This window comes from Mustela putorius, unplaced genomic scaffold (assembly GCF_011764305.1).
Source record: "Mustela putorius furo isolate JIRA1106 unplaced genomic scaffold, ASM1176430v1.1 tig00000592_pilon_pilon_pilon, whole genome shotgun sequence".
In the NCBI taxonomy this organism is placed as follows: Eukaryota; Metazoa; Chordata; class Mammalia; order Carnivora; family Mustelidae; genus Mustela; species Mustela putorius.
In genome coordinates, this window is record NW_025421426.1 from 7,828,054 (window position 1) to 7,849,049 (window position 20,996).

General features: G+C 52.4%; 1 protein-coding gene across 20 annotated transcripts in view; it reads left to right on the forward strand.

Moving 5' to 3' along the window:
• The window catches only part of ZMYND8 (zinc finger MYND-type containing 8), a 140,155-nt gene extending 124,364 nt beyond the window's left edge, over window positions 1-15,791 (forward strand). For 18 of the 20 annotated variants that reach the window (XM_004746254.3, XM_013053205.2, XM_004746257.3 and 15 more), the window contains 5 exons: window positions 387-465; window positions 2,672-2,911; window positions 5,726-5,886; window positions 6,906-6,972; window positions 14,086-15,791. In XM_004746254.3, the coding sequence (XP_004746311.1) occupies window positions 387-465; window positions 2,672-2,911; window positions 5,726-5,886; window positions 6,906-6,972; window positions 14,086-14,225 (687 nt within the window). In that variant the 3' untranslated portion in view covers window positions 14,226-15,791. The remainder of the gene's footprint in view (window positions 1-386; window positions 466-2,671; window positions 2,912-5,725; window positions 5,887-6,905; window positions 6,973-14,085) is intronic. The other 2 variants (XM_013053216.2, XM_004746256.3) reach the window with 1 other exon arrangement.
• Window positions 15,792-20,996: the final 5,205 nt, after the last annotated feature.

Genomic DNA, 20,996 nt, shown 5'->3' on the forward strand with positions numbered 1-20,996 from the left:
AGATACAGCATCTAACACACATTATGTATGTGTTCATCAGCTGCTTCTGTTTTTGGTAAGGCTACCTGGTTAAGAGTAGGCTGTTAAGTTTTTGGAGAGTCAAAAGGTACATGTAGATTTTGACTGGGTTGGGTACTGGTGCCCCCTGACCTCACCGCGCCCCATGTTGTCAAAGATCAATTGTATTTGGTTTTCAGAAACCGAATTTCTCTTGAATTTGGGTCACGCACGGATGCCTACCTCTCTGGACTGCAGCAGCCAGACTGCCTGTGCCTCAGTCCACCGCGTGGCATTGACTCTTCCAGCTGGAGGTCAAGTTCTAAGCCTGTTGCCTAACGCCGCCCCCCAGACGTGCCTTCTAAGAGTCCCACTCTCTCTTGTTACAGATTCGCAGGCTGAGGATCGAGATAGAGAAGCTACAGTGGCTGCACCAGCAGGAGCTCTCAGAAATGAAACACAACCTAGGTGAGGCCCGGCGGGGTGGTCTGTACTGCGGACGGTTATGGGGTGTGAGCTTCTTTGCAGCTGTGGAGGCAGGTCCAGGTGTGGATTGAGTCTGAAGTAGGCTTGGGGATGTCCCACTGTTGGGGAGACCACAGAATCCTGGAGAGTCTGAATCCCAGAGCAGGTGTGAGGGCATGTTCTCCTCTTTCCTCTGCAAGGTGCCAGCATCAGTAGCGAAACAGTAACAGCAGCAGTCGTGAATTCTGACTTTGGGCCAGGAACGGTCTTCAGTCCTTCTCTGTGAATTAACTTTGAATGTAATTGTCCCGGAAACCCTTCTGAGACAAGGCTGTTAGCCCATTTTCCAGTGAAGCGAGTGAGGCACAGACACGCTGGGCAAGTTTGTTGGGAGTCCCACAGCTGGGATTCCGGTCTGGGCGCTGTGGCTCCAGACGATTCCTCCTGCCTATTGAGTACTGGGCATTTTAACAAAGTCTCAGACCCCTTGTGCCTGCCCCACCCTGCGGGGGAGGCTACAGTGTTGCTCCTTTCTTAGCCTAGGTGCTGTTGTGGCTTGCCATTCATGTCCATGTTGTTGAAGGCTTTCCCCACAAAGGTAGAGGCATGTAATGTCAGCCCCAGAGTCCAGAGGCTGGCAGCTGTCGCGTGTTCCGTGTTAGGGAGAGCATGCACAGGTGTGCCCACCTCCTCACAGGTGACAGATCCCGAAATCACACATTGTAACCACAAATCCTTATGGAGCTGCTCGGGAAGGACCCCTCCGCTCCTCAGGCGGTTCCCGTGGAGGAAGTTCAGTTGAATGTTGTGGCTTCTTGTTTCTCTAATAAAGAATCTGTTTTTATGTAGAATCCTCCATTTTTTTTTTTAAATATTTTGTTTATATTTTTTTGACAGATCACAAGTAGGCAGAGCAGCAGGTGGGGTGGTGGAAGCAGGCTGCCCATTGAGCAGAGAGCCCGATGTGGGGCTCGATCCCAGGACTCTGCGATCATGACCTGAGCCGAAGGCAGAGGCTTTACCCACTGAGCCACCCAGGCACCCCGAATCTCTCTATTTTTAAATAATTGGCTGCACATTTGGAAAAAAATACATGAGTGCTGGCCAGAACTTACCAGGGTCTGCAGGCTCCTTGTTAAAGGCAGTGGTGAGCGGCAGAGAGGCCATCTGGCGCAAGTGGAAGGGGTTAATTTACTTTCTGTTTTTTTTCTAAATTTTAATTAATAAGTTTTGAGAGAGCGAGACTTCACACGTATACTAGAGAGCCAGTTTGGAGAGGAGCAGAGGGAGAGGGAGAGAGAATTCGGAGCAGACTCCCCGCCCAGCACGGAGCCTTGATGTAAGGCTTAAGACCTGAGCAGAAACCAAGCTTTGGACACTTAACCGACTGAGCCATCTAGGTTCCCCCATCTTGTCCTGGTGTTTTTTAGAGGGGTGTGTGTGTTAATTTCAGGAAGATCATTTTAACGATGGAGGGATCCTTTATTTTTCTGTTGGCGTACAGGTCCCTCTCAGGGAATCGTGCAGGGACTTTCTGGCTGAAGTAAAAGGAGGAAGTGTCAGTAGACAGAGCGGGTCGATAGCTGATCGACCGTAATGATCAGTCACGGGGCCCTGTGTGGTCGATCTCCTCCACCGCCCCTGCACACACTAAACAGAAAGTGTGTCCAAGATCCAGCGCCTGCTCTGCCCTAATTAGCCGTGTGCCTCAGTTTCCTTTCCTGTGAAAGGGGTATCGTAGTAGAGCTCGTCTCATAGGGTGAGTGTGAAGATGAAGTGAGTTGATACAGGTGGTCAGAAAACACACCTGCACATGCAGGCTGGGGGCTGTGTAGGTGTTGGTGGATAGGAAAGCTCATACTGATGGTAAAACTCAAAGCGAGCTTCATGGAAGTTGCTTCGAAATTTATTTGAGGTTTTCCCACGGCATCAGGGGGCGGTTTATCTGCGTGCCGGGGACCTGACACTCACGGTGACACGCAGATCAGTGTGATGAGTGCTCATTCTGCGGGTGTAGATGCTGGGGCGTGGCCAGGCTAGGATTCTCTCCCTGCGGGGAGGGGGTCACACAGCCAAGGCACCTCTGAGCCAGGTTTTTGTCTGGTGGAACCCATGTCCTGGGCTTCCTTTCTGATCTGGTGTGAAGACCTCCCTGTCCTGGGCTGGGGGATGGCTGATGACGCCGGTGTCCTCCTCCCTCCCCTGCCAGAGCTGACCATGGCGGAGATGCGGCAGAGCCTGGAGCAGGAGCGGGACCGGCTCATGGCCGAGGTGAAGAAGCAGCTGGAGCTGGAGAAGCAGCAGGCGGTGGACGAGACCAAGAAGAAGCAGTGGTGCGCCAACTGCAAGAAGGAGGCCATTTTCTACTGCTGCTGGAACACCAGCTATTGTGACTACCCCTGCCAGCAGGCCCACTGGCCCGAGCACATGAAGTCCTGTACCCAGTCTGGTATGGCCACGCGGGGTGCATCCTGGCCCCGGGGGTGTGGCTGGCGGTGGGTGTCCGGCTCGCCCGTGGCCCGCAGGTCCGCAAGCTGGGTGGCTTGCCAGTCTCGTGCTCGCACATAGCTGACGCGTGAGCTTTTGAACTTGGGGCCTCCTCACTATTAACTTGGCTGAGGGTAGCTTCATGGGAGGTGTCGTGGTTCTCAACGGGGTGACTTTGGTCCCCACCCCGAGACACTGGCATGACTGCAGACAGTTGTGGCCATCCTGACCGAGGCAGGCGCTACTGATGTCCGGAGGGGAGGGGCCAGGAATGCCGCCAAGCTCCCTGCAATGCACAGGACAGCTCCCCTCCCTCCGCAGCCCCTGACAGCGAATGATCTGTCCCAGAGTGGCCAATTGCACTAACGTGGAGAAATCCTGCTTTTGCAATAATATTGGACTCAAAGCTTTAATAAAGTAACCTAGATTCCTAATTCTCATGTGGAGGAACAAGTGTTGGTTTGGAACTAATCTTTGTCCTCTCTTTCTAACACAGAACAAGCAGCCCTCAGGCTAGGAGCCTCCAGTAGGACACACTGTCTAGCTAGAATTTATTGGTAACATTTTAGAAGTTAATTTTTATAGTTAGTTTTTATTTATGACATACTAGCTTTATGTGCTTAGAATTAAAAGGCTTTTTTTTGAGAGTGAGCATGAGTGGGGGACAAGGGGTAGAGGGAGAGAGAGAATTTTAAAATCTTTTATTATTTTTATTAACATATAATATATTATTTGCCCTAGGGGTACAGGTCTGTGAATCGTCAGTCTTACACACTTCATAGCATTCACCATATTACATACCCTCCTCAATGTCCAAAACCCCACCATCCTCTCCACGCCAACCCCTAGCAGCCCTCAGTTTTGTAAGATTAAGAGTCTCTTATGGTTTGTCTCCCTCCCAGTCCCATCTTGTTTGATTTTTTTCCTTCCCAACCCCCCAACCCCCCACTATGCTTCTCAAATTCCACATATCAGGGAGATCATATGATAATTGTCTTTCTCTGCTTGACTTATTTCGCTCAGCATAATACCCTCTAGTTCCATCCACATCGTTGCAAATGGCAAGATTTCATTTCTTTTGATGGCTGCGTAGTATTCTTTCGTATACTACATCATCTTTTTCCATTCATGTGTTGATGGACATCTAGGTTTTTCCCACAGTTTGGCTATTGTGAACATTGCTGCTATAAACAGAGAATCTTAAAATATTAAGCAGGCTCTGCTGAGTGCAAAACCCAACTTGGGGCTCGATCTCACGACCCTGAGATCATGACCTGAGTTGAAATCAAGAGTTGGACACTTCTTTATTTCTTTTTAAGGTTTTAGTTACTTGACAGAGAAAGAGAGAGACAGAACACAAGCAGAGAGAGCTAGAGAGGTAGAAGCAGGCTCCCTGCTGATGAGGGAGCCCAACTCAGGGCTCAGTCCCAGGATCCTGGGATCATGATGTGAGCCAAAGGCAGATGCTTAACTTACTGAGCCACCCAGGTGCTCCAAAAGCCTCCATTTTAAAGAATTCATTTAATTAAAAATGACATAATTGTTAAGGTGGTGTGTCTGTTAGACTGGTAAACTTTTTGAAGGTGGCATGTGAATGCCCAGGACTGAGAAGCACTCCCAGGGCCAGGGGTTGGCAGACGTTTCCTGTGAAGGCCTACAGAGTACATATTTCTGGCTCTGTGGGCCATGTGGTTTGTTGGAACTGCTCTATTGTGCTGATCTGGGGAGACGGCAGTCCTAGACAGTGTGTTAAATGGTGGGCGTGGCTGTGTTCCAATAAAACTTTATTGACAAAATTAAGTAGCGCTAGTATGGCCGCTCCTACTCTAGACAGATGTTCTCTTTTGTTAAATTTCAAAAGGCCATATTGAACCATACATTGTCAGATCCTTTTACCTTCAGGGATATGTCTTTTTTTTTTTTTTTTTTTAAAGATTTTATTAATTAATTTATTTGACAGAGAGAGATATCACAAGTAGTCAGAGAGGCAGGCAGAGAGAGAGGGGGAAGCAAGCTCCCTACTGAGCAGAGAGCCCCATGTGGGGCTCGATCCCAGTACCCTGAGATCATGACCTGAGCCAAAGGCAGCGGCTTAACCCACTGAGCCACCCAGGCGCCCCGGGAGATGTCTTCTTAATGGCTACTTTATGTTTCTTCGTACAGTGAAGTTAGATTCTCCTAAGCTCTGGAATGTATGTGTCTGATGACCCTTTTGTTGTTACTCTGACAAGATGCCCATAATGTCCTTCAGTTTTCCTTCCTTTGTGGCATTATAATGTCCGTCTTTCTGAGCTGCTCTCAGATGCTCCCAGCTTCTGCCCTCTCCAGCCAGATACTCTCTGCCTTAGACACTGAGTTGGTTTTTTTTTGGTCACGTGGACTTCACTGCCTTGCTTTAGAAGGAAGCAAATCCAGGGGCTAGAATAGGTGTGAAATGAGAAATTGCGGAACGAGTGAGGCTGGGTCAGCCGTCACAGCTGCCTCTGCTCACGGGCTTCATCTGCTCTGCCACGATGCTTTTGTCTCCAGGATGACTCAATAAAACTTGAATTAATGAGCTGTTAAAAATGAGCACATCTTCACACTAAGTCTGGAATTCAGCTTCTGGAAAACTATGAAGAGCCCCTGGGTGGGGCTGCACAGAAGCTGCCTCTGTTCGGATGGTGGGTGGTGGGTCAGAGTCCTTCTGGGCCTCACGCAGAGTGGGGCTTCCTGCCGATCTGGAAGCCGTGGCACTCGGCTCACCCATGGCTTCTCTCTTCTTTACCCCCCGCAGCTACGGCCCCTCAGCAGGAAGCAGATGCCGAGGTGAACTCAGAGACACTAAACAAGCCATCGCAGGGGAGCTCTTCCAGCACTCAGGCTGCCCCTACGGAAACAGCCAGCACCTCGAAAGAAAAGGAGGCGCCAGCGGAGAAAAGCAAGGACAGCGGGTCGGTGAGTAGCCACTCGCCTTGGGTCAGTGACACCAACACTTGGGGCCGCGCGGGGTCTGCGCACCCGTCCCCATGCCTGCCACCTCTGCAAGTCCCACGTGGTAGGAGGCGTGTCTGCACATGGTCAAGGCAGGCAGGCTGCTGCTTGTGGGGGGAGGGCGCAGTCTTAGCTGCTTTTCACCAGTGGGCGTGCGGGCCGGGGCCGAGGGACGTCGAGCCCGAGTGGACATTCTTGTGACCTGGCAGCTGCTTTCCGGGACTCTCACAGTTCACAACAGCGTTGTCCAGTAGAACCTTCTGCAGTGATGGGAGTGTTCTGTGTCTCCTCTGCCCAGCGTTGGATCCGCCAGCCGCCGGGGGCATTTGCTCCCTGGCTGGTATAAGCAAAGACTTGCACTTTCAGTTTTAATTTTAATTAATTGAAATATAAATAGTCACATCAGGCCGGTCGCTGCCATATTGGAGAGCAAAAGTTGCACCTCCTAGCTCCCAGCGTGTGTTGGATGTCACATGGGTTGTACGCAACAGTTACTTTTGGTGGCACCTTGATAACGTTTTTACATTTGTAGCATTATGTATTTATTTCGATGTGTATTAGGAAAAGAACAAGTCTTTATGCCATCCTCCCAAACCCTTTGATTTCATTGATAATATTGCCTGGGAAGGGGTTAATGTGAAATAAATGGATGCGGAGAATCCTTTTCAAGCAATGCACTACCTTTTTAGACATGGGCCAAACTCTGGAGGGTAGGTAGGTCAGTGAATGTTCTAGAAGCTAAGGCTGTAGAATTGAGGAAGGGCCACCCCGATACTGTGTTCCAGCCTGTTCATTCTGGGAGACCGAGCACAGGTATAGGGCCGCCCCAGCTGACCTGGCCTCCCCTGCCTGAGCTTGCCAGGCAGAGGGCACACAGGTGCCTTGGGGGCGGTGATGAGCACCCCCATGGATCCCTAGGCTTCCCTGGGGGGCTACATTGGCCCCCGCGCCTTGTGTCCATCTCTCTCTTTTTGTATTTTTAGACCCTCGACCTTTCTGGCTCCAGGGAGACGCCCTCCTCCATTCTCTTAGGCTCCAACCAAGGCTCTGGTATGTTGCCCCCTGGTGGGTGAACCGTGCTCTCACCATTCCTCCCGGGCAGAGGGGAAGCCATTTTCTCAGGGAAAACTTTAAGGGTTTATGGCAGTGGTTTTCCAACCACTGTGGATCCTTAGGGATCTTTGGGGGTGCCCTGGGCAGGTCGTTGGGGTTGGGGTGAGGGAATGGCCGGGCAAGGCAGCTTTCAGGCCTCTCTCCAAACTGATCAGTTGTTACCCTGGGTTTGCTTTATTTTTGGGGTTCCCCATAAAACTTGATTTGAAACGAGGGTTCTCTTGCTGACTTGGGGTGGGGTTGGGCATTTCTTCTGCCCTCAGGGAAATGACCCCAGTGAGCGAAATCACCTGGAACTCTATTCCTGAGGTCTCACCTCCTGCGTTGGGTGGGCGAGGGCAGGTGAGACCTTAAAGGAAATTTTTAGGTGTTTGATCTTCCTGTAGAAATTTTTCCTCTTTTGTGGGGTTTGAGCTGTCCTCCATTCTAGCCCGAAGGGTCTCTTTTCCTGTCCCTTCCCAACTAAACCAGTTTTGGGTGATTCCAGAGGATTCGCAGAAGGTGTCCCCATTGAGGACAATTCGCTTTATTCAGCGTCCCTTAGCTCCAGGATCTTTCTGTCTGCTGGATGGTTCTTTTTAGCAGAAAAGCACACGTTACTTCCCTTCTGTGTACTCAGTGCGCCGAGGAGGAGGTGACGGCCGTTGTTAGCATCCGTAGCTGGGGAGTGGGATTCAGGTTGAGGGAAGGGGGTGAGAGGGAGTGGCCCAAGCCGATTTTAGGGAGAAGGTGAAGTTGGGATTAAATCACATTGAACCGCCTGTCGAGATCATGCCCTGCTTCCTTCCCTCTAGTCCTCTGACCAAATTCCAAGAACAGTTCAGTTTCGTGCTACGATGCCTTTCGCACCTCTCTGATCCTTGCAGAGCAGACGTGGTGTCTACCTCGACCTGCGTACTACAGTGTGGTTTTCGTTATGTTTATTTGTCGAGCTGCCTTCTTTCTGTGGCACGTATGGTTGATTTGCTGTTGGTGATGTAGGTCATGATTTAAAATTCGTTGACGTTTAAAGTGAGCTAAAAAGAAAAACACGGACTGGGCAGTATGTTAGGGTTACTGTGGCTGTGTGGGAATTGTGCCGGTGGTGTGCGAAAGGGCAGGGTCGGGGAGCATCGCTTCAGAAGGGGGGCGCTGCTGGGGTTTTGGAGCGGGGACGTGGGCTCAACGCGCCACTGGGGACGTTGGCTGCTGTCCGGAACCCGGTGCAGTGCGGAGGACTGCATGCAGGAACGTGGTTGGGGGACGGTCACATTCCACGTCTGAGGTGACACGAGGTATTACCCAGCCCAGGGGTTGGCCAACTTTCCCTAAAGGGTCAGCGAGTGCGTATTTTAGGCTTTGTGGGCCCGGTGGTCTGTGTCAGATCTGTGAAGGCGGACATGGATAGGATGAGCGGTCCCCGAGGTACCCATGAGTGTGGCTGTGTGCCAAGGAAAATCTGTATTAGAAAACTCAGGTGTTGGGTGGATTTGGTCCTGGGCGTGTTGGCGGACCCCTGACCTGAAGCACATGGCTGTCTCGAGTGGGAGGAGAGGAGGGTTCGCCCCAGGAGGTGCTGGTGATTTGGGTCCTGGGTGGGTGGGGGCAGAGAGCGGGCAGAGAATTATCCCCGAGGAGTCCGGTGACAGGATGGTGGGAAGGGGGAGGGAGGGCAGGATCTAGAATTCTCCCTGAGAACGTAGGTTGTAGGAGGAATAAAGCCGACAGCTCCCGTCTCCTAGAGCTACCGGGGACGTCAGAGGGGCGCTTAATTGATGCTTACGGAAGAGTGTGACACAGACACCTTAGCGCGTTTATTCCCAGCTTCTGGGAGAGACGTACCTATTTCCGTTAAGCAGGTGAGGACGGTGAGGCCGTGAGAGGTGGAGTCACATGCACGAGTAACCCCGTGAGTGACGATCACGGCCAGGACTTCAGTCCAGTCCCCTGGGTGAGGCCACCTCGGTGCTCTGAATGCTTAGGTTGGCCCGTATGAAACTGTGAGTCAGAAAGGGTCGAATGTGAGCAATTTCGTATAGCCCAACTGCTAAGGCGCTGGTGTGTGGGGACGGTCGGCGGTGGGTGTGGCCTCTCCCCTCCGCCCCCCCTTCCGGACCTCCGGTGGGTGTGGCCTCTCCCCTCTGCCCCTGCTTCTGGACCTCCTTGCTCTTTCCTTTCGGCACTTCCCTCTTTCCTTCCTTCGTTTCCGTGGCTGCTCCCAGCAGCACCCTGTAACCCCGCCTCCCAGGCCTTCTGGTTTTCGCAGTGTCTGTCTGGCAGAAACCCACGTTGGACAGACCCCGGCCGGCCGTCTTGCTTTTTCTTGTCTGCACGCAAGCTTCAGAGCTCAGCCGGAGAAGGTTGTGCAGGAGGACACGCTCGCTCCACCATGCACACTCACACCCACACACACCCCCACACATGCATCTTGACCACTGACCTCAGAAGCAGACGTTTTCATCGGCCTGCTCACCTGACCAGATTCCTTGGGTAGCAGCCCCTGTTCCGCTCTCCCTCCATGTCATGGACAGCACTTGGCCTTGCCTGTCCCTTCAGAGGACCCCAGCCAGGCGCGGCCTCGCCGTCTAGCCCCCCAGCCTGTGAACCTTCCTGCAGCTGCGCTGGCCTTTCCCTCCGTCCCTGTCCTCTCATAGCCAGATGTGTTACTTTCAGTTGCTTCCTTTCCGTGGCTGTCAGCTGTCTGTCTGTTTTTATTTTTTTAAAGAAGATTTTTATTATTTGACAGCGAGAGAGGGAACACAAGCAGAGGGAGTGGGAGAGGGAGAAGCAGGCTTCCCGCAGAGCAGGGAGCCTGACGAGGGCCTCAGTCCCAGGACCCTGAGTTCATGACCTGAGCCGAAGGCAGATGCTGAATGACTGAGCCACCCAAGTGCCCCTTGTCTATTTAGTTTTAAAGATTTATTTATTTGAGAGAAAACGTGCGCATGAGTGTGGGGAGGGGTGGAGGCAGAGGGAGAGAGAGTCCCCAAGCCGACTCCTTGTTGAGCGTGGAGCTTGATCTCACAACCCTAAGATCATGACCTGAGCTGAAACTGAGTTGGGCGCCTAACCGACTGAACCACCCAGGCACCTCCTCCCATGGCATTTAAATAGCCTCCTGTACTTCTAGGTCCCTTCCTTGACACCCTGGGTCTCCCCCTAGAGCAGTGCTGTCCCCTAGAACATTCTGCAGAGATGGCCTCGTTCTCCACCTGTGCTGTCCCCCGGGAGCCGCTTGTACATCTGGCTGTTGGACCTTTGAACTGTGGCCGAGAAGATTGAGGAATAGCAGTTAACATTTTCTTTTACTTTGTTTAAATAGCATCATGTGGCTAGTGGCTACCACAACCTGTCTCTGTCCCCAGTCCAGGTCGATGTCTAAGACTTGTTCCAGCCTTTCTCTCTCGCTTTCTCACATACTGCTGGGCTCACGCCGTGCGGTTTCTGTCCCAGTGCAGTCACCATTGACTTCTGAGCCATGAATCACTGTGGACGTCTTAATTCTAAACGGTGTTTTGAGACCTTGTCTCACAAGGACGAGATTGGTCAGAGTCCCAGGATCCCCACAGCAGAAGGGATCTTCTTGGCAGGTCTTGGGTAAAGAAAGAGGTACATCTGGGCCCTCACTCGGGAGACATCCATGTTTGGGACGGGGGACGAGGCTGCACAGGAGGCATATTAGCAGGGTGGGGTAGCACCCCAGAGTTCACTGTTAGAGACTGGAGGAAGCAGAGTATTTTCAGGCAGTGTTTCTGTGACATCCAGGAACATGATCGGGAGGGACATGCGTGGGAGGTGCCCAGAGGCCTTGTCAGGACAACAGAGTTGGCATCTTACCATTTTCCTCTATTTCCCACAAAACGGTTTGTGCTGGAGATCGTGCAAAAGCGGAAAGACGGGCTTGTTTGCTTCCCCTTTGAATTCCTTGTATTTCGCATTTAACTTCTGCTGGCTTTTGCCATCGGGGGCGGTGGCTGTGCGGTGGAGTCTCGCCGAGGGGAGGGAGTGGGCTCTGAAACCTACTGGGGGCTCCTGAGCTCCAAGTGGCTCCTGGTGCTGGGCGGGTGAGGAGGAGGGAGAATGCTCTTCCTTGCTGCTTGCTTGTCAAATTTTAATTTTGAGATTTTAAAGCAAAACATGCATGTAGTTAGAGAAAATAAAATTGTACAGAGGAGGACCGTTCCTAGGCCCAGTCCCCACTGATACTCCTGGTACTTACCTCCTTATGTACAAATAATGTCTTTCCTTGTCCGTTTGTTTCTGGATGTTCGTTTTCCACATTTCTTTTTGACTTCTGGCTTTAGAAGATGAGAGTTGGGCTCATCGATGACCTCTCTGTTCCCCCTCCTCCCTGGTGACCTGTGTCACTGTTTACATGCTCTAGGGGTGCCCTGGGTCAGATACAATGTGCATTCTTTAGTTCTGGTTCTGTCACCTGGAGATGGAGTCTGTTGTCCCCTCCCTCGGTGGCTGTCCTCTGCTCCGCTGTGACCTCCCATCTTCATTGTCCAGAACAGGTGCATCTGTCTGTGACCGTGGCTGGCGGCGGAGCTGGAGACCTCAAGGCTGGGTTCCCACCGTCCCGAGCTTGCCGTTTCTGGCCGAGGAGGTGCTGGGGCTGCCAGGATTATGTGCCCGTTCGGGCGCACTTGTTCCTTCTCCTGGAGTTTGTTTTATCCTTTTGTCCGACCTTCAGTTCTTCCACACCAAGCTCTTCGCTCGACCCCATGACCCTCATGGACTCGGAAAGCCCTTTCATATCATTGATTTTTTTGGCTCTTCGGTTTCAGATGTAATTTTTTAGGGTCCCGTCATCGTGGATTTGGCCCCTCGATACCTCGACTGTAGCCCCTTCCTCAGTCCTGGCCAGGGCACCTTCCTCACCCTCCCACCCTCCGGCAGGTGGTCAGAGGAGTCGTGATTCCCTTTCAGTCATCCTCTCCCTCGGGGGATGCTCTCCGCCTCAGCATGGTTCTGGTCCCTGTTTCCCTGGTGGAATTAGGCTGTGTGCGGAGCTGGTGGTTCTGAGAGGTGTGCTTTGACTTGCTTCCGAATTCGTGGCTCATAGAGTTGCTTTTCAGTCCTTGTGCACCTTATCCGCCTGTCACACCGCTGGTGGCCAGGGACCCTGCATGCAACTCCGTGTGCACAGTGAAAGGGTGCCAGTCCCCTGTGTGTGGCTCCGGTTGGAGAAGGGGAGCTGATAAGAGAGCTTACGGTTCTGAGAACAGCGGGCGGCATCTTGATGCACACAAGTAGCCGGTGGTAGGATTCGGGGCTCCCGAGCTCCCGGACGGTCTCCGAGGCTGCCTGGACCAGCTCTTCGGTCCCCAACGGTGTGGCAGGCAGCCTGCCAACACCCTGAGTGCCACAGCCGGGCAGCCTGCACCCCAGCTGCCCGGCCCACAAGGGGAAGTAGGACCGTGTCCCCAGAGCTGCCAGGAAGCGTTCCGGGCCTGCAGAAGCCTCGGTGCATGTTGTGTGTGTGTGCGCGCGCGCTCATTTCTCTTCATGGATATGTCTTGTATCTTCAGATAGATGGGGCTTGTTCTTTTGCCTTCTTGCACTTCTTAGCTGTGCCTCACGTGGCCACAGAAAACCGCAGTAGGAAACGAGAGCCAGAATGCATGGTTTGGCTTCTAGAAGGGGTCGTCCTTGCTCTTTTTCAGAAAGGGCCCTGGGTTAACGCTGATTCTCCCCTGCAGCGATCGGCCGTTCCCGCCATCGCCGTGTGTCCCCTTAGCAGAGACACGGGCCTGGCTGGCCTGGCTCCTTGGTGCAGGGGCCTACGCCTGACCGCGTTCTTGTAGGGTTTTCTCACGTTGGCGGATGACCGGCTGCACCGCTCCCCGTAGACCTTCCTGCGGAACCATCCCGGCTGGGTGTCACGTACAGGGTCGAATGCTAAGAGGAGGTGGATTCAGGAGTCTTGGGAAGACTTGCCCTTGACCCCAGTGCTGTCTCCCCGAATCCCCCCTCTTCTGGCAAGACTGATGCAGGTGGTTAAAAAGACGTCCCTCCTGACTGAACACATCACTTTTGGAGATTTTTGTTGTTCTCTTCATTACTGAGCTTCCAAAACCAGAACGCATGACCAGACACCCGCATTCCTCTTCACCAGGCGGTGAGAAGCGTCACCCCCGGCTCTGATCTGGTCCCTTCCCCACTCTTTCTCATTCTGAGCTTGACCGTTGGCTTCTTCCAGTTAAAGATCATCCCACCTCAGGAAGTTTAAAATCAAAGTTCCGTCCCAGCCTCTCTGAACTTGGCAGACCATCCGGGGCGCGACGGGGTCTTCGCGGTGTGCTGATGGCTCTGTCGCCGTCGGCCATGCTGGCCAAGCTGAGCTTTGCTACGCGACAGCCTCCAGGGGCCTCATTTGGCTCTTGCTTTAACCTCTTCTAGATTCCTCTACCACTGTTGAGCTCCTGTGGTACCCACGTCCTCGAAGCCGTCCTAGGTCTTATCTCTAGTTCTGTGTCCTTCGGTGACCCCTCAGCCTGTCCTTGCTGGGAGTCCATGGGTCTGTGTTTCTGGACGGACTTAGCCATTGGTGGTCCTCTCCTTCAGGTGGTTTGGTTGTAGGTCTGTTTCTCAAGTTGTCTATGAATTGACTAAAGAAACTCCACTAAGAGGAGGAAGTAAATCAGTTGCCAGATTTCAGTGCCACTTCGCAGCAGCCGAGCTGGGACGCAGAAGCATCCCCGGGGTGGGTGGTGTCGGTCCCCCATGTAATACAGGTTCACGGTTCCGGGTGCGGCATGGGACCTGCCCTCCTTGGCACTTGCGTACCTCCCTCCCTCCCCAGTCTTGGATGTTCACAGCGTGACAGCCTGCTGTTTCTCTGATCCGCTGTTGAATCCTAAAACACGAAATCGTTCTACCTTTGTCCTCTGGAGACCGCCCCCCCAACTCCCCCAACGTTGGGGAGCGGTCGGAGGCACTGGCTGGGGTGCCTGGGCGGGCGGGCAGAGCGGCAGCCCGCAGAGGAGGCTCGGGGCTGGGACAGGTGTGCCTCGGGGCCGCTGGCGGGAATGCTCAACGTCCCCTTCTGTTGCTTTTCTTCCACAGACCATTCCCGGAGCAGCAAGTCCAGTTGCTGGAGCAGCGGGGATGAGAAGCGAGGAGCCGCACGCTCCGAGCACAACACCAGCTCCAGCTCGAAGAGCCTCCTCCCGAAAGAGTCTCGGCTGGACACCTTCTGGGACTAGGGACAAGTCACGACATAAGCCACCCACGCCATGGAGGAAAAAAAAACCAGACACCAGGGCAATAGGAAGCAGCAAAGAAACGTGAAACAGGAGAGCAGCCACCTTCAGACTGGAGAGCGCCAGACACGCGGACTTGGCCTTCGCCCTTGGCACGCAGGGCCGCCTACACTACATAGCCTCCGGCATTAGCATCGACTAAGGACTGTTGGACCCACACGAAACCTATGCTTTAGGTGTAAATAATGTACAATTTGTGGATGTCCTTGAACCTAGAGTACCTTCCCCTTTTTATATTTGTATTGACTTTAACTTATAAAAAAAAAAAAAAGGAAAAAGAACAACAATTAAAAAAACAATAAACCCAACAACAAAAAGAATGTTTGGACGTTGGAGGAGGGATGGTCGTTCAGCTCCTCTGTCACCGCGGCATGGAGCCTGGGTCCTAGGATCGTGTGGCACACAGGCCCTCATCCGTGGGTGCCACGGGGGGACACGAGCCATTGGCGTTCAGGCGTCTGTACGCAGGGCATCGGGACCAGGGGTTGGGCACAGGTCCTGTGCCGCTGTGCGCACATCCCATCAAGCCATTGGCCCTTTTCTGATCCTACGTTCCTGTGTTAGGTGACGCCAGCTCTCAGGACCGGAAGGACACCTGGAGAAGCTAGTTTATTTTGTGTGGTTTCAATGATGACTACTCCTAAAAGGGAAGAAAAAAGGTCCTTGTTTCCAGAAGACGGAAACAAGCCCCATTCCGCTGCACCGCAGGAGAGGACGGAGAAAGCGTGAGGGTCGTAAGCTCCGAAACAAAGAGAAACCTTTTCTTTGCTTTGTGGTTCCTTTTTAAACACACTCACACATACTTGGTAAGTGATGCTGTGCTTCTTGGAAGCGATCACTCAGAAGCCAGATGCACGCAGAGGACATTTGAGTCTGGGATGAAGAGCATGTATGTATTATTTATACAATGGAATTTTACGTTTTTATGTAAGCATGAAACAAAGGCAGTGTGAGAGAAAGCAAGACCTCGGCCGTGCTGTCTGTTACACTACGCATACTGTAGTACCATTTTGTATGTTGTGTAAAACAAAAAGCATTGAACAAAAGCAAAAGGTGATGTATGTATATGAGAAAATTAATTGTACGATATCATTCCAGTACATTCTGTTGTACATTTTAGTCCTGTTTACTTTCTCTTCGTTGTTGATAAGAGGATGCAAACTGTGTACAGTTTCCAGCTAGTTCCCCATATTAGAGAAGAACTACACAGAGTATTAGAAGAAAAAGAGAGAAAGAACATTTGTGAATTGCAGTTGTCAAAAAAAAAAAAAATAGCCTAGCTGGCCTTATTTGTGAAGCATAATTGCTTTTAGCATATGGAAGTATTTTTTCACATTTTCTTTGTATAAAATTTGTATTAAACTTAAATATCTTTTTTGATGATGGCGTTTCTTTGTGACTGAGCCAGTGGACTCGCACCGTTATGCTCTTTTGGGTTCTGCCCCTCCCCCGCCCCCCCGGTTTTTTCAGATTCTTCACCTTTTTTTAATTAAACTGTTTTTGGAAAAATGGCTTGGTCGTCCTCCAATTTGCAGTTTTCCATCGGGTTGGGATGGCCGTGTCAGGTCTGCACGACCCAGCACAGGAAGTCAAGGACATCTCAACAGGTGGTGGGCACATAATGGGGGCCGCCCATGGGCACCTTTCCTAGGAAGTCCTGTTCCTTGGAAGCTGTTGACAGGGACACACCAACCAGAAGGGAAATCCTGGTTGGTCTTTGCACAGTGAGAAGGGGGAGGGGGACAGTCTTCCCATGGCGATGGTTGGGGCCTGAGCTTTCGGGAATGGCGTGGCCAGCATGCGACCTTAATATGGCGTGGGTTCACCCTCCCTGGTCATTTGGCTTCTGTGGGGTCACAAAACATTTTGATTTTTTTATCAGTCACTTGAAAATGTAAATACTACATGCTCAGCTCATGGGCCTTACAAAAAGCAGAGGATGGGCCGTAGGCCATTTGCTGACCACTGCTGGGAAAGGAACAAAATGGGGATACTTTATTTTTTAATTAATAATTAATTAATTCAATTTATTTATGGTGCTAAAACCCAGGATCGAACCAAAAATGGGCATATTTTAAAATAACACCAAGGGCTGAAGGTAACTTCTCTCACTAGAACCCATGCTGGGGGTTTGACCTGAGACCTGGATGAAGAGCTGGCTGTGGGGACCTGGAGTGGGTGAGCATCCTAGACCGGAATCAGCAGGTATAAAGGCCCTGGGGTATTCACTGCAAACTTGACATGCTTGATGGCCTGCAGGGTGGCTGGTATGGCTGGGAGGAGTGGAGGTGGGGAGGGCACGGCATGTAGGGTCAGTGGTCCCTGATATTCATGTGGAGAGTATGGGCCACCTTGATGGGAGTTGCCAGGGGCTCTTATAGAAACAGGCCCAAAGAAGTAACTAGCTCAAGGCCATGGAGCTGGTGAAATTCTAATTGGACTGCTACTGAATGCTTTTTCTAGCAAATAGGCCATCATCTTTTTTTGGGTTAGAAATTTTTTGAGCTTTCTTCCTTTTTTTCTTTCTTTCTTTCTTTTTTTTTTTTTTTAAAGATTTTATTTATTTATTTGACACAGAGAGCACAAGTAGGCAGGCAGAGAGAGAGGGGGAAGCAGGCTCCCTGGTGAGCAGAGAGCCCGATGCGGGGCTGGATCCTAGACCTCCGAGATCATGACCTGAGCGGAAGGCAGAGGCTTAACCCACTGAGCCACCCAGGTGCCCCTCAGCTTCCTTTAATTGGGCATGTATGTGCCCCTTGCTGTCTCATCTGAAGACCACAGAGGGGCAGTGGACACAGCCCTACCTTAGAGAATGAGGCTGAGGTGGTAATCAGGACCACAGTATCCCGTTTCTTCAGCTCCAGCAAACCGGCCCCTATCCGGCCCCAGGGCCCTTGTACTTGCTGTGCCCTTGGCCTGGCACACCCTTCTGTGGCTGGCATCTGGGATTGCCTTTGAGGTGTCACCTCTGAAGCAGCCACTCCCCTCTCCCCCCACTCATTGTCCTCTGTCCCAGCCTCTTACTAGTTTTCATATCCTTGAGCAAAGTTAATACATATTTATGACTTCCATCTTGTGTGTCCCACTCACAGGTGAGCTGTGTTGCCAGGGCTTGGAAGGATGCACTGTTTCTGGGTGGGGCTGCATTTAAGCAGGGGCAACCTCTGAGCCTTTCTCACTGTGAGGTTCCCCAGCACCCCGACCCTGCACCCAGGTCTCAGCTGCAGTCTCCTACGGAAGGAAGTGATGGTGGTGAAGAGAAAGTGGTGGTTTTTAAAAAATGTTGAATCATACTATATATTTGACTAGGTCCGTGCCTCCTATTTGGAAAGACGTGTGTGCTCCCAGCCCCCTGGCTCTCCCTGGTCCCTCTCCTAGGCACCCTTCAGTCTGTGCATTTATAGATCCCTGTGGGGAGGCAGTTTTTTCTCTCTTTTTGGAACATAACCAGCAGCATTTGACACACACCCTCCTGTCTCGTGGCTTTTTTTTACTTATCCTGAGGTCTGGGGCTATCTCCAACACCTCTTCATTGCCCTGTGGGTCCATCACCCTGGGTTGCAAGAGGACAGTGCACGTCACAGCCCCCAGGAGTGGGTCCTCAGATAGTCCCCGAACACTGGCCATAGGGTTGGGGGTCCCGTGGGGGGAGTCCTGGGCTGCACCAGAGGGTCTGTGAGAAACCAGACAAGAGAGGGACAACTCCAAGCTTCCAGACAGGGTGCGGAGACTTCCTCGCTGGCGCTAGTCCCGATCGAGTATTTTCAGATGCCTGAAGAGTCTGGATCGACGAACGAGAAGAGGAAGGACACAGAGGGGTTTGCCATGGTCTTCCTTACGTTTTAAGGATGGCCTGGTGTCGGGCAGGACTGGCTGCGGCTGCGGAGGACCATAACGCGATCGGGCACTCTCGCCACCTGGTGGCCCTTGCCTAGAACTGCAGCCCCAGAGCCGCAGCTGGACCACGGGGGACAGAGAGGTGGGCCAAAGCCGATCATTCAGGTGACAGATGCTTACCGAGCACTCTGGACTAAGCACTGAGGACACAGTACTTGCAAAACAGGTGCAGCCTCTGTCCTCATCTGACATTCCCCACGGGAAGCAGTCAACTATGCAGATAACATGATCCTAGGTGGGACAGATAATGTTGAAGGTAAGTAAATGGGGCGTGGAAGGGAGGTTGATGGTGTGTTTGGGGACGGCCTCTCAAAGGAGCTGGTCCCTGAGCAGAAACTGGAAGGAAGGTGAACCGAGCTGTGATTGGTATTCTTGGTTATTCTCCGCGGAACGTTAGAAGCACCCGGGAAGGTTTTTTTTCTTTCTTTCTTTTTTTTTTTTTTGTGATAACAAACAGGTAAATGCTGAGACCCTACCTGCTTTTCCCAAATAATGACATCCCACTCTCTGGGCTCGGGTTTGGGCTTCTGTCCTTTCAAAGTTTCTCAGGTGATCCTACTGGGCAGTCAGACCCGAGAGCCATTAACCTGGTTGGAAGAATGTCCCCGCTGGAAGAACGAATGTAAGAGGCCTGAGGTGGGGACCCAGCATCTTCCAGGAAGAGAAGGCAGGCCCCTGGGGCCAGAGCCGAGGGATTCCAGGTGGGGGGTGGGGCTGATGGGCTCAGAGAGGGAGAGAGGAAGAGGCTGGGTTCCATTGTGCTCCAAAGCAGATGGCAAGCCAGGTGGGTGTTATTCTTTTTTAACAGCTTAATTGAGATAAAATTCACATATCATACAATCTACCCATTTGAAGTAATTCAGTGATTTGGGGGTATATTACATTATTTTTTAAAAAAAATTGTAGTAAAACATTTATATAACAAAACTTTCCCTTTTAGCCATTTTCTTAAAAAAAAATTGAGAGAGAACGCGCACGAGTAGGGGAAGGAGCAGAGAGGGAGAAGCAGACTCCCCATTGAACAGGGAGCCCCATGCCGGTGTTGATCCCAGGACCCCGAGATCATGACCTGAGGTATAAAGGCAGACGCTTAACGGATTGACCCACCCAGGCATCCAGTGGCATTAATCAGAGTTGTGTTTCACACATAGAAATGTTTTCCAAACTTAAGCTTTCATATCAGAGCACATCGGGACACCCCCTGCATTTTCTTTCATCCGGGGAAGCAAAGGTCACCACATTTCTTCCACCGTCCCTGGGGTGGGCTGAAGGTTTTCCATGCTGGCATCTTCTGGTCTTCATGATAACCGCACAGGGCAGCATGAGGGAAGTGACTTCCCCAAGGTGACACAACAGGTTAGTACCAGAGTCGGGATTCAGACGGGACCCCCCATGACTGCGACACCGCGGTCAGGTCAGTTTACGAAATGACCTCCGGGGACCCTCTTTTCCGGACTCCCCGCCACTGTCCACGGGGTGGGTACTGTTCTCTCTGTGAAGCTGGGAGACTGACACTCCGGGCTTCCATGAATTTAAAGGGGGTCAGAGTTTTAGTTGCATACAACACTCTAGGTAATCTGGCAGGAAAGGAACTCATTAAAGGATATTGCGGGACTCACAGACCTCAGGGAGGCTCCAGCCAAGTTACATCACAGGACCTTCCCTTCACGGCCACTGGGCCCCGACACTGCAGCTCTCCCCGGTGATACTGGGCCTGTCCGTCCTGCCTCCTTGCTAGATTGGATCCCACACGTCAGAACGCACGTGGCAGAATCCCACCGCTTTCACGTGCGAGCGAACCTGGACGGGGCAAAACAGGTTGCGCTCGTTGGGTCCAAGAGTCTAAATTGCGCTTGGGGGTACTTGATTGGCTGAATCTCCAGCTGGGGATCTCTGATTGGTTAAATCTAGGTCACATGCCTACGTCCGAACCGCAAGGAAGGCTGGGAAAGTGGGATTCAGGACGTTTCGTCTGCAGATGCCTAAGGTAGGAAATTGCCCAAACACAAGGCCTTGGGTTGACACAAGCATTGTCAGCGGCCCCTGCAGAACTTCCCAGAGTATCGGTCAGCCGGGCCAGAATTTTGGCCAGCAGAATTCGCCCGGCCAGGTACAGCGGAGGGGGTGTAGTAAGCGAACCAGGCTGTAGTGGGGCCCCGAGGCCTGTCGGCTGGGCTGGAACTACATTTCCCAGAATCCCTTTCCCTCGAATGGTGCCGAGTTAGAACGGAGCTAACGCGGGACTCAGATGTGATTTTGAAGGCGGAAGGGAAGCAGCAGCTCCTTCTCTTGCGAGGCTGCTGTGGCTAGGACAGCTGCAGACGTGCCCTCAGACGCCAGCTTGTCCTTGCTGGCCTCTGGGCTACACGCCGGTCTTGTTCTGACTCCTGGACACCAGCAGCGGGCCCGCCGCCCCTGGCTGCTTGGCTGCGGAGGCCAAGGTTCCGCGTCGGCTTCTCTTCCGGCGCCTCGCTGCGGGCTCACTTTGGTGGCTGGACATGCCCCACGGCTTCTCTTTGCCTCGTTGGTGACTCGGGGCGCCGCTTTTCCAACTCCTCTGACCCCCGTAGAAGACCTAAGTCCCATAAAACGTACCTCACCCCTAACTCATGGGCCAAATCTGGGTGCGTCCCTGATTGGATCTGATACAGGATGAGTGTTGACAGACTCAGGAGGAGGGTCGAGGGAGCCTCCATGGCAGGGCCTTCGGTGGGGTGGGGGGTGGCCGGGCAGGGGCACGGGCTCGGGGTGCTGCTCCTCCAGGATGAGGAAACCCCGCTGTTGATCTGTAGCAGCTGCTCCAGCTCCTGCGGCCTG